General features: G+C 40.5%; 1 protein-coding gene across 3 annotated transcripts in view; it reads left to right on the plus strand.

Annotated features, from left to right (window-relative positions):
- The window catches only part of nell2a (neural EGFL like 2a), a 137,989-nt gene extending 125,034 nt beyond the window's left edge, over positions 1-12,955 (plus strand). For 2 of the 3 annotated variants that reach the window (XM_014020820.1, XM_014020819.1), the window contains 3 exons: positions 3,855-4,031; positions 7,109-7,333; positions 12,185-12,955. In XM_014020820.1, the coding sequence (XP_013876274.1) occupies positions 3,855-4,031; positions 7,109-7,333; positions 12,185-12,226 (444 nt within the window). In that variant the 3' untranslated portion in view covers positions 12,227-12,955. The remainder of the gene's footprint in view (positions 1-3,854; positions 4,032-7,108; positions 7,334-12,184) is intronic. The other variant, XR_001311236.1, reaches the window with a different exon arrangement.
- Positions 12,956-13,466: the final 511 nt, after the last annotated feature.

Raw genomic sequence — 13,466 nt, forward strand, 5'->3', positions numbered from 1 at the left:
GCCAATCAAAAGTGAGGTTTGTCTCATGCACGAGCTGTTCTTGCCCACCCCCGTCCCTGCCCGCGCAACATTTTAAAAAACTGTGCAAAAGTTGTTGTTGTCCCCCCGTTGTCGCAGACTAGTGAGATTGTGACATAAAGTTCTGAGCAGAAACTCTCCAAAAAGAACCACATTTCAGACACTTGCATCTTGTGTTTTCAGTCATGACCCAAATCGCCCGGCACTCGGTGATGATTGGACCGATAAGCTAAAAAAATCCATAAAGCTAAAAATTGGTGTGTTATATGTGTAAAGCCTTTGATTTCAAACTGAAAGAGTGGCATGTAACTTGTCAAAGAAAGCATCTAAATGTAGAAAGACTCAATAAAAGTGAAGATAGTGAGAGGGTGGAAATGTGTCACAAAGAAGGAAACTCCATTCCCTGGTTGGCATCCATGGCTTTCAGGCTTTGATGTTTTAAAACAAACCTCAACAAAGTAATAAAAAAATAACTTTTTTATGTCTATGCTAAATTTCTAAATTAAATTCGATCCTCTGTAAACGAAAGAGATTGACAGAATGTGACAGTGATGTTGTTATTTCTGAATCAGACTGCTGATTTTGTTGTTTTCATCATTATTTGGTGCCCAGGTGGTAAAGCACCTGGGAACATCTGGTGCCGAAAACTAATCCTGTCATCCCGAACACGTTTTGTTTCATGATTGTCAGGTCACACGGCAGTCATACTTTGCATTTCAGCATTTTACTCAACCTAATACCAAGTGTCTGGCAGAAGTGGAGGGTGATTACAGTGGATTAGTGTTGGTGGCAAGTGATCAAGCAACAAATTATTCATTTGATTACAAAGGAGCAGGGCATAAATGGCTCCCTAATTAAATGAGTCATATTAATTGATTTGAAAGATCGAGGAGCTGTCTGTCAAAATTAATTGTATTGAGCTGTTTGAGGAGCAGAGGAGTAAACATGTTATTGTTTTGGAGGTGGGCGGACACAGTTGGGTATTAAGATGAAGAAGTGCAACTAACTGCTGGGGAAAACCAAGGTCAAACACTGCAGGCAGGAGAAATACGTATTGAGACAGACGTTGTCCAACATGCAAGCAGTTCATTGTTTCAACTTTATTAGAGATGTCAGCTGCTTATTATATCAGTATTAACCCCAATGTGGTGTGCTAAATTTTTAACCTACTTTATTTTCTTTATGTGTTATTTCCAAGCAACCAGACTTTCTTTAAGTGGTTTCAATTGGTATTTCTTTGGGCTTTATGTAGGTTGTTCAAAGTTTTTCTTCAGACGTTGGCTGCTTTTTCACTCAGTTTCAGTCCAGTGCGTGACCATGACAGCATTGTCTAGTTTAAGAAATGTGGAAATGTGAAAAAATGGAGGACAAAAGAAGAGGTGTCAGGCCTAATAAACTGCTTAGGGGGGGAAAATCATCAAAAACTTGATCCAGCACCTGAGAGTTGCATCATCCTTCAAGTCATGCCAAAATGTTAAGCTTCTGAAATCACCTCATTGATGCTTAAATTAAATATTTTTGATATTTTTGTGAAATCGACCCAAGGAAAAAAAACAGGTGTCTAAAGACTTGTTTAAAAAATGTGAAGTGGTTCAACGAACAGTAAACAAAACATAGTTTTAAAATTGGTCAGGTACAAGAACTGAAAACAAGTATTCAAAGTAATAAAAAAACTATAAAAAAAATCTTCAGAAGGTCAGAAGAAATGTGACCTGAATTAGAGTGACAAACTTCCCAGTGACAAAACAGGAATCCTTCTTGTTGACACTAAAATCACCCTCTCTGAACAGCCTCTCCAGTCACACTGACAACACCTCAGCTTCCCCTCCTCTCTGCAGGTTAAGAGGCTGACTGTCATCCTTGGGAGCACCCTGTTATTTAACTCCAGTATTTATAATATCACTTGTTCAGCTCACTTCCATCTACAAAATATCTCTCAACTTTGGTTTTCCCTTACACCTAAAAGCTATTCTGGTTCGTTCTCTGGTCGTATCTTGCCTCAATTATTGCGGTTCTCTTGGTTAACCTGGACAAACTCATCCATAAACTTTAGCAAGTTTTCCTAACACTGCAGCCTGCATCATCATCACCAGCACCCTCCTCCCCATCAGTACCCTATAGCAACATCACCAGCTCAACATCATCATCTACAAAGATCCTGCTTCTTTCGTTCATTAAGAAGCCCAACATATTCAATCATAGCCGACAGTTGACTCCCAATAACATGGTTGTGAGGTGTTTGTTTTCGCACACACCTTTCATAGTTCATGAGACACATAGTGCAGAGCTCCTGTTGAAACCCCTCCAACTGCTGTATATGTCACAGCATGGGCTTCTTCTCGCTTGGAGACTACACTCCAGTTTCTGCCGTTTGGCCATAAATTTGTCACAATCGAACGCCACACTTTTCAGTGTCTGGAAGAGTCAAATGGACGTATTTTCTGACTACATTGGACAACTGCTCGTTAAAACTATCCGTGTTGTTTAGACGCACAACTTTAGTCTTCTGGAGTAAAATGACACCATGACACCACATCACACAATACTCAGCACAAAAGAAAAAGTTTACCCCAGGCTTTGTGTCAGGATGAGGTGGGCAGAGCTCTTTTGTGAACAAAATGACAATTTTCATCACGCAGCTACGTCAGTGAGAGCCAGTGTTGCAGCTTCAGATGGATTATGTAGGGGTCTTAACATCCTTAGTATATTTACTTTCTTCTCCATGCTTACATCTGTAATCTCAGCTCCTCCCATCTCAGCATCCCACCTGCTCACCTCCCTTCCTTTCTCTGGACAGGGTGTTACAAAATTCAGATTCTGTTGTTTTATTCATATCTTAGCTTAAATTTCATCTGTTTAGAAAAGCATGTTTGTCGTACTTATAAATCATAGTAATTGGCCTCAATCTGCCATGACTTGTTTGCTATTTATTGTTTCCTTTTTTCTTTGCACTGTTTTATTCTGTCTATTGATTTGATTGTTTTTATTGGGCTTTTTTGTTCTGCTTGGATTGTTTTTGATTTGATTTTTCTTAAGTGACATAGTTATGAACGATACCTATAATTAAACTATATAAATATGTTTATTATTAATATTATTATTATTATTATTATTATTATTATTATTTATAACACTAAATAACAAAAAAGTATCACCAACTTTTTTGTTGATTCCTCTCATTGTTGATCAAAAATGCATTTTAACTGCTAAATTTCCATTTCATCGTCAATGTGATGAAACTTAGCCTGAAAAATACCAAAAGATTTTTTTTTTTGAGATTCCTGACCAAGTTGAAAAAAAGACTTTGGCAGTCATTTCATAAAGGTGTCGATTTTTCAGTCTCCAATTTTTTTAAAGCACATAGATGGAAGAAAAATGTAGAAGTGAAAACAGAAAAACCTTGAACGTTGATCAAAAGAGTTGGTGAATTATTGTACTAAATGAAAAACTTTAGTTTACTGGACTAATTAATTTGTCTACTCAAGAACTCTTCTGACATTTTGAATGCATGTCTCTAAAAGAAGAGGGCTATTTGACCAAGGTAATACTGTTAGACATTTGGAATGAATACAGGAAGTAAAGACAATTGTCTTTATGCATCAGTGTTCATCAAATTAATTTCAGTCAGATGTGACTTGCCAACAGTTTGAGCTGAAAGGCCATAAAATTCCAGCATGAAAGAGGGGTTGAACTTCACAACCTTTATTACATTATTTATCACACACATCCATGTTTAATGACTCCAGCACGCAAATGGCTTTGTTATTTGCCTGTTTGCTCGCGTCTGCGTGCACTCATCAAGCGCGTTCAATGTTTAATTGTTCTCCGCTCACCAGGCCGGCCAGGTGATGTGCCGCAGGATGGTGTGCGACTGCGACAACCCCAACGCCGACCTGTTCTGCTGCCCCGAGTGCGACCCCCGCCTGAGCAGCCAGTGCCTCCACCAGAACGGCCTGCTCACCTACGGCAGCGGCGACACGTGGGTGGAGAATTGCCAGCAGTGCCAATGTCTGGTGGGTAAAAAAAAAAATCAATAAATAACTTTCTACAAGCTTCTTTCTGAAGCCACTTAAATTTGTAGTGACAACATCATAAGCTTTTATAGCTGCGCTGCAGTGCCCACATAAGAAATGTAACAAAATATGATGGTCTCCATGGAAATGTTCATCAAGAAGAGATGTGAAGTGCAAACAAACAAACAAACAAACAAACAAAAAAAGAAATAAAAAGTCAAGGAGAAATATTTTGTCTTAAGAGAGCAGGAGTGATTAGGAGGTGAATGACAAGGTTGCAGAGAGGAGAGAAAAAAAGACTTTTCTGTCTGTTGCAACAAAGAGAAAGAGAGCGAGTGATTGCTTTGATTTGTAAAAAAAACTATGATAGAAAAGTCTTTGCTGTGATGGAATTACACCTTTTTTTGAAGAGTTCTTCCAAGGTTGGGAGAACAAGGAGAGGATGTGTGTGCATCCACAGTTAAAAGGTGTAACCAGGAGTATTTGTGTGTTTAGTTTAGTGCGTTGACTGAGGCCGCGCTCGGCTCTCTGATTTTTTTTCCCCCAATGTCCTCTGCTGGGACTGCAACCCTCCTCTCTATACCGAACGCAACAACACCGTGCTCACCTCATGAATCTTCCTCCGTGAGACACCTCCACTATTTACTTTAGCGTTCACGCCTTCTGCTGCGCTGACCTTTCCCAAGGTTTATACACTGCGCTGTTGTTCAAGCTGCAGGGAAACATTTTGCAAGTGTTTCCAGCCCATAAATCTCAAGAAAGTTAATAAATCTCTCAACCTGCGTTGTCAGTTTTACCTCATAACCAAATGTGGATTAAATGCAAATGACTCGCTTTTGCATCCCGTCGCGTTTGTCTCGTCTTGCTCACACTTTTTTTTTTTTTTTCGGAGCTGTAGCACACACCCACAGCAGTGTGATTCCCTCTGTTCATTTACTCACAAAGCATCCTCACAAAGAGTCACAGACAAGTGCTCCGCAGCTCCGCTTTCCCTCTTTTCATCCAATCTCTGTCGCTTTTAAATATCTGCCATCCTCGTAGCCTAGATACTGTGATTCCAGCCTGACAGATTTACGCTCTGAGCAACAGCAGCAGCAGTCTCCCCCTTCTCCACCCCCCCTCCCCTTCTGAAGTCATCTCTCGCCATTGTAATAATGTCCCGCTGCCCGGACCTTGGGGTTTGCTCTTTGGATTCCTTACAGTGTGCCCTTACAGGCAAGCTTGAAAATTACAGCTCAGCTGAGAGGCAGCGGGCTAAAAATGAGATTGCTCTGCTTCGCTCCTGCCAGCCCCACGCTCACTGCGGGGCACTTATGCATGTTGACGCCAACACGTTTGAGGAGGCTGAAGCGCCCCGTCACAACAGCGGCACCCCTCACACGGCGTAAACCCCGAGCACGTACACGCTCAAACATGTCACTTTCCATGTCCCGTGCAGAGGTCCATGGACCAACATTAAAGATGCTCATTAAAAGACGCATGAGGGCCACCAGCACTCAGAGAGGAGAGAGAAAAAAAAGCAGCTCTTGAAGGAGCAGGCAGCTCCCGGGATCCTCATACCGCTGCTCCGGTAGCGTGACAGAGACGTGACATGAACCTTGAACGCAGCCACACTTAGCGGAGCAACGGATGTCCAAAGCTCAGCGGGGGGACTTCAAATACACAGTGACAGCAGGCAGATGGGCAAAACATGTACCGGGGACCAAGATGGAAATCTTTCCCCTCGCTCTAAATCAAGAATGTTGGCCTTTGGAGGCTCCGCACACAGGCAGGCCACATGTGATGTTCTGTCGCGTTCATTTGTGAACAGAATATCAAGGGAGCACTAATTTCCATTACCATGCATGTAAGTTGTAGTTAAGGCCGAAGCACATGAAACAAACAAAAAAAGAAAGAAACTATAAGAAAATGGGGGCTGGCTGTGATTGTTTGAGGCTAATTCCCAGGCAAAGATAAATGTCACCAGTTTTAATCTCCTGGAGGCATTTCACCAGCATTCATTCATTCAGGCTCGCACAAAGTGAAAAGCGTTGGATGCAAGAGGGAGGAGATTAAAATGCAACGAGATACCAAGAACGCTGAGTGAAAAATTCAAACAACAGCCCAGTCTGCGTTGTGTTACATGGAACTCAAAGGCAGGCTTCAGTTTAAGTTTGTGGGGGGAAAGATCAAATTTCAACACCGTGCAACATCTTCCTTTGTGATGACTCTTATAAAACACAGACGATTGTGTTTGTAGTGGTAGTGAGGAGGAGATACCTGGCTGCGGGTAAAGGATGCCACTCAGAGAGGGGAGGGGGAGTGGGGTGTTTACACAGTGCACTGAAACAAGGAGTGGACATTAGCGCTGTGGGAGTCGGAGTGCTTTACAGTCAGCCTAATTTACTACAACTCTTCTGAAGCGCTGAGACAGACAATTTTCGGCAATATTAAATATCCCCGGTGGGACGCTCGCAACCAAGCTTCATACTTCACGTGTGTGTGTGTGTGTGTTAGCTTCTTTGTTGGGCTTTAAACGTACACACTTGTAAGTCATACATCTTTGCCAATAAATGACTACAGAAGGTGTCACGGATGGCAGCGGTAGCAGAAAGTGGGTCAGGTTGGACCGATGCAGGAAGGATGTGCAGGTACTGTACGGGCCCCGATTTTGCAAAGACAGTCAAAATAAATGATCCATTTTTTTTCCAGACAAGTCAACAAAACGGCAGCGGGAAAAATCCAATAAGGCTTTGGTGGCTGAAAGTTTTGCTGTGAGATTAATACGGGAGCAACAAGACAATTAGAAAGCTGCATTTTTTTTTTACTTCTCTGGTCTGCAGAAACTGCTGACTTTAGTGGAAGACTGCGCTGCTCATCTATATTTTCTTGGTACCTTAACAACTTTTTTTCTCTCCCTCCCATCAAACTGAGACGATCCTTTAGGGATACTAATACACAGCGTCAAAACGTGTGTTTTTCTTAATAACTTGTTTAGATATAAAAAAATGCTATAGTGCCTTTGCACAGACTTTTTTCCTCCTTGTCTAAAGCGTTTGAATTTGTCTCCTTCTCCTAACCTTCCCTTGGCCTCGCAGCAGGGGCAGGTGGACTGCTGGCCTCTGCCGTGCCCGCCCGTGGACTGCGAGTTCACCGTGGTGCCCGAGGGCGAGTGCTGTCCCCGCTGTGTCACCGACCCCTGCCAGGCCGACACCATCCGCAACGACATCACCAAGACGTGCACGGACGAGCACAACATCTCACGCTTCAGCGGCTCCTCCTGGATCAAACACGGCACAGAGTGCACCCTGTGCCAGTGCAAGGTAAGCCGCCAGCGACGACAACAGCATCACAAAGGGCAAATTATTATTATTTTTTTATTTTCAGTCGCAGAGGAGATGGTAAAAACGGTTTGTGGAGTAAGGAAGAGGGCAGTTTTTACAATGTGATGGCCGTGTGTGTGTTTTCACTCATTACAGCATTAAGTCAACTGACTCTGAAATGTTAGCAAAATTAATTTACTCACTTTAAGATGACAGTTTTAATGGATTCAAAATTAAAGCTCCTCTGCAAAACCAGATAAACACAGTGTTTGTTTAAAAAGACAAACTTTAAGTATAACACAAAAACGAAAAATCAGATACTTCCCATTACATACTTTTAGCAAAAAAGTAAAGAAATGTGTTTATTACAATATTTCTTTATTGTAACAATGCTTCTTGGCAATAAATCTTACACCTGGGCACCTGGTTGGCAGAACCTGGGGGTACCAAGTTTCTATTGACAAGTGTCAATAATAACAGCAAAATAAGCTCTTTGGCAAATTTTTTCATGTGCGCAACCCACATACTCAGCTCTACTGCTCATCCCACAAATGCATGTTCCTTACAAATGTGGCACCATTTAAAATAATTTAACAAGCTTTCCAACATTTTAAGATTAATTACCAAGAAGCATTGTTACAACAAAGATATAATCTACCAAACACACATTTCCTTACTTTTTCTGCTCAGTTTACTTAGATTAAAAAGGATTGTAAAAAATAATAGCGTATTCAGTTACTTTGAGAAGACAAGGGAACAAAAACAGAATGAAGACTTGTATGTAAGCAGAAACACATACAAACCAACCAGTCTGGAGCCTGTTACAGACATTTTTATTATCTCTGCAAATGGCTCTGAATTCAGGAAGCAAGCACATTATTACACCTTCTTCATGAGCCCAGCCCCTTTTCCCACATTACATCAGATCCGGGGCAGAACTCCCTACAGAAGAGCTGGGCTCCGTAACACCATTTCTCATCAGCAGTGGGAACAAAAGTTATGTGTTGTGTGTGATTAAGGCATGTATTAACTAATGCATCAAGGAGACACTGATTTGCCTGTGACACGGCACTCACACAGATTGTACCGCAACTAAATCACAGTTTAATCATAAAAATAGATAATTATGCAAAATAACCTCAAATAATAACCTCAAAATAAAACAGTATGTGTGATGCATTAAAAATAAGTGATAAACAGAATACATTTTCCTTCAGTTGTGTGTCATTACTGTTTATTATAAATATCTTCATTGAATGCAAATGTAAACAAAACAAGTTTAACAGCCCTTCATGAACAAAAGGTGACAATCGGAGCACTAATGATCGGTCATTAGGCTGATGTTCCTCCTTTGCATGTGAACACTTTTAATTGTCATCATTACAACTGTTTGTCCACCGTGTGGAGACACTGCTTGTTTACCTGAAACACCTCAGACTGAAGACGTTTCATGAAGAAGAGACGAAACATTTTCAACAAAAAATAACCCGTCCAGAGGACTAATGCTGCGTTCCAGTTGTATTCTGAGGTCAGAATGTTTTACATCCAAGCCACTTTGGAACTGACATCAAGCTGACTTCACAATTTCGAATTCTGCTACAACTGGAATGCAGCATTACCCAAATTTTTATTTTTTATTTTTTAGAGAGAGAGAATTGGAGAAGCTTTATTGAGTTGAGCAGAGACTGTCCACTTTTCAGTATCATTTCAGCCAATTTAAATCTTTCTATCAGTTGGAAAAACCTGAACAACCCTAGTTGGGAGAAGATGATCAGCTGAAAGGCTTGATGATAAAATTGAGTGGGGCTAAGACTAAAGTGGGTTGTTACTGTCCATCCATCCATCCATCCATCCATCCATCCATCCATCCATCCATCCATCCATCCATCCATCGTCTTTTGCTTGTTCTGGAGTTGGGTTGCAGGGAAAGCAGCATGAACAGGGAGGCTCAGACATCTCTTTCCACAGTCTGAAATACCTAGAAAACCTCTCAATTTGGGCCACGGTTTGTCACTTAGGCCGGCGTCACACTACAAGAAAATCAGGCCGATTTTTGTCCTTCCGACAATCTTAAGGAAGTTCAGATTATCGTGATGGCTCTAAAGATAATCATAGCAGATATTCCCGCCGTGGGTGGTGAGTTAAGAGTGATCTAGTCGGCTCGCAAGGACGTCGGGACCGCTCCGACCTCAAATCGGGGAGATTCAACATGTTTGATGTTTTGGCCCGATATCACAGTGTGTGTTGTGTTCAACCGAGCTCTCAGCCTGTGAATGAGACGTAGCCAATCAGAAAGCGAGGTGACGTAAACACGGAGAGGATTCCAAAATACAGGAGACAAAAAAACTGTCATGACTCCACAGAAAGTCTGCTGGATGTTAAAAGTCCTATGGAATTGTTTTTCCTCTGGTAAAAATAGTCCACAAACGATCAACATTGTTTCTTCCTCATCACAAATGTTTATTTACTCTGAACTCACATCTCTCTGGAGGTCATGTGAGATTTTTCCTCGGACATCTGAATTCTCACGTGATTTCAGGAAGTCTCACGTGATTTAAAATCTGACATCTGAATGTTCATGAATGAAATATCTTTTTGTGTGTGGTGTGTTGTCTCTTGCCATGTGGCTGTACAACACACACTGTAGGACCAAACCTGGTATATCCAGGATTTTTTATCTTCACGTGTGCTCACTCAGCCTTTGAAAATCGGCCGACTGTTTTAAAATCTTGTAGTGTGACTCAGCCTTAAGCGGTCCCAAAGTAAGACCTGTTAAGAATCTCTAATATAAAGAATTTTTTGCATAAACTGCTGTGAAATAATTTAAGTTAGAATTGTTTTAAGATGGCACCAATTCATTTTGATTTATCAGTAAATATTTCCCCAACCGAGACTGTTCAAACAGCTATCTGCAACAGGTAAGATACTAATTGTTCATTTCCATGCCACAGAACTCCTCCTCAAAAAGCCTGAATTATCCCTTCCATGCATGTAAATAAAGCACGGTTGCATTAGGTGATCACAAAATTAAACTAACATCACCGCTAAAGTCTGAACTTTTTTTAATTAGCTTTTTATTCAGAGTGTTAAAAAATCATTTTGTAGTTTCGTGGGGTTATGTGCTCTGCAGAGCTTCGGCCGGGTTGCTGAAGTTTCCATTGGTTGCATGGCAACATCCCAGTGATGGCAGAATCCACAGTTTCAGCCAATCCACTTTAAGTTTTAATGAGCTTTTCCCATCCCAAAGATTTTTTTTTTGTGACTTGTACTTTTGGATAAAAATGACCCAAAGTCACTGATATGAAATAAAGTACTGAACACTCGCAATATAATAAAAATAAATTAATAAATTAATAATTAATTAATTAATTAATAATAATAATAATAATAATAATAATAATAATAATAATAATAATAATAAATCTTGCTCTGTGAGAACACCAGGCATGTTCTCCACTGGAAGCCTTTGGCTCAGTTACAGCAGGAATTCCCAGTGAGATTTCTCCTGTGTTAAACGGACGTGTTTGCACAAAGCAGTTCTTGCAGGGACCGGAGCGTCGTGTAAGAAACTGAAGTGAAGACAATAAATCAGGTTGGAGAGGGCTGCTTTCTACATAACCTTGGCAGAGTCAGACTGAGAAATAGTTCAGACAGTCAGCTATGCCGGCAATGTCCTCTTAGCTTCCAAATGGGAACATAAATTATTTGCATCAGCTTTAGAGTTAATCTGCTAAGACTGCGGTCCTGATTTACTAAAGGTTTATGTTTATATAAAGACGTGCACTCTTGATAGCGCTTGCAGAGCAGATGTACTAACAGTGTGCACTGAGGATTGTGTCAGTTAAAATAGCAATAAATAAATAAATAAATAACTTGTGCAATGCATTTAGCGTGTTTGAATATGCAGAATATATGATGATTATCAGAACACACAAAATACTGGCAGGAAGCTATGCAAAAATAATTTAGCACGGCAGTGTGATTTATCAAACCTGAAACTGTTAGCAGTTGCTGTTTCTGCGTCCATAGCTCAATCTCTCAATCGACCAATCAACATTTATCGTTATTTAACATATTAAAACATGAGAACAAAATTTGTTACTCAGGTAACAAAAGTTGAATCCCTGACAATACCTAAAGCTTAAAGAAAAATACGTTTTGGCTGTGCAGGTGCAAACTGTCTGCAGTCATTGTCCCTGCTCCCCTCAGACATCCTGATCCACCACAGACAACCCCACACACACACAGTAGTATTCTCACAGGTTGTATCGTGTGAGAGTACTACAGATATATTTTGTAATGTTTACAGATTCCTGAAGGTATGTGTCACATATAGAAGCCAACACTGCATTTTCTCACATCATTTGTCTCCTCCACCATGGAGACAGACAGTCTTCATGGTGGAGCATCACATGCAAAATCCTCATTTCACTTTTGCACCTGTCATCATTTGTGCATGCAATCTGTGTGAATTGCCCATTAATTGTGCATTTTTTAAGTTTCCACAGCAATTTAGCCCTCGTTATTTGGGATTTTAGTAAATCAGGCCCTGAAGTTCTTCTTAGTTTCTAAGTTAACTTCTACTCTTGCCAGCCTGACGATTATCATTCAAATTTGAAGTCTTTAACAGCTGTCCTTGTTTTTTTCAGTGATTGTTCATGTAGTATTTGAGTAAAGAAAATCTTGGATCAGTTGTTGGTGAAATGACACAAAGAAGAGCTCTTAAATGTTCAACACTGTTAAAAATACCATCTGCTGGGTCTCGGAAAAATAAAAAGTTTGCCCAAGGTTATTAAGACAATATCAACCTCTCGCTCCCCATTCACTTCTCTTTTTTCTTTCCATTTCCAGAATGGACACATTTGTTGCTCAGTGGACCCCATGTGCCTTTAGTCCTGGTGGTTCTGAAGGCACCTGTACAGAGTTCTCCATGTAAAGAAGACGTCACACCAACCCTCGTGTCTCCTCACCGCCCTTCTTCACAGGCCTGGCTCAGATAGGCGTTTGCACCGTTAGGGGTTGAACCAGTTGACTGGAGGTGCGAGGTCAGGTCACGCTGTCAGAAACAGACATTCAGGTACCGTCTCACCCCATCCTCTGCCGTTTTCTAGCTCTTTTACTGTATGCTTTTAACTCGCAAACTTCACCCCCTCTGGTATCTTTTTGCACGTTAGGTATTAAAAGCAACTTGCAAACAGTCTGTGACCTGCTCCTGCCTCCTCAGATCCTTTAAACCAAATGCAAACCCCAGTCATACCAGATGATGGACTTCAGTTACTTGTTCTGTCCCACTAAGAGGGATTTTTTTCTGAGGATCAGTCCCCCCACCCCCACACTCCGAGTCATCGCGACATGAACCTGTAAGATATTCCTATTACTGGCATGACTGTGCTTGATGTCCAGACATTTTTTTTGCTGATTTCTGTATTATAAATGATGATAATAAAACCTTAGATAGAGTGAAGGCCGTTAGCATAAGGTTCTGTTGCCACTTTATAAATCGTCTGTATCATGTGGTGCTTCGTAGCATTTGGTTCAATTTTTCCTTTTTGTATTTTTTTTTCTTCTTTCCAAGCTTGTTATAGTGTTTCAGTGAAATAAAGTATTTCCATTTACAATTAGGTTGGGCTTGTGTTTGTGTGGTATTTGTTTGATTTTTACTGTGTGCAAAAACAAACAAAAAAAACACTTGTGAATATTTGATATTGTTTACTGTCATTTAACTCGGATTTTTTAATGGATTTCAGCATAACTGCCAATCAATAAAAAAGTCACATGTTGATATTACTAGTTTTACAGAGATACAGTAAATTCTTCAAAACTGATACTGAGACAATTAAAAAAATACCTTGTGAATATTTTATACTATTTGTTTGCTTTAAAGCAGTGCCAAGTTCCTTTTCACTGAGGGCCACACAAGCGGCCAGTTCCTCATCACATTGCAATGGCTGAGCACCACTAACACTAACTGAGCTCTACATGGTATTTCCTTCATAGAAACAGCATCTTAAGACGTCCTCTTATAAACACTAAAAAGTACTATGTGTACGACTAAGTGTGAAATAAATACAGAAATACTATTAAAAGTAAAGGTAAGAGAGTTTTGCTCACTGAGTTGTGGTACGTCTTAAAT

The sequence above is a fragment of the Austrofundulus limnaeus genome, unplaced genomic scaffold (assembly GCF_001266775.1).
Source record: "Austrofundulus limnaeus strain Quisiro unplaced genomic scaffold, Austrofundulus_limnaeus-1.0 Scaffold267, whole genome shotgun sequence".
Classification (NCBI taxonomy): domain Eukaryota; kingdom Metazoa; phylum Chordata; class Actinopteri; order Cyprinodontiformes; family Rivulidae; genus Austrofundulus; species Austrofundulus limnaeus.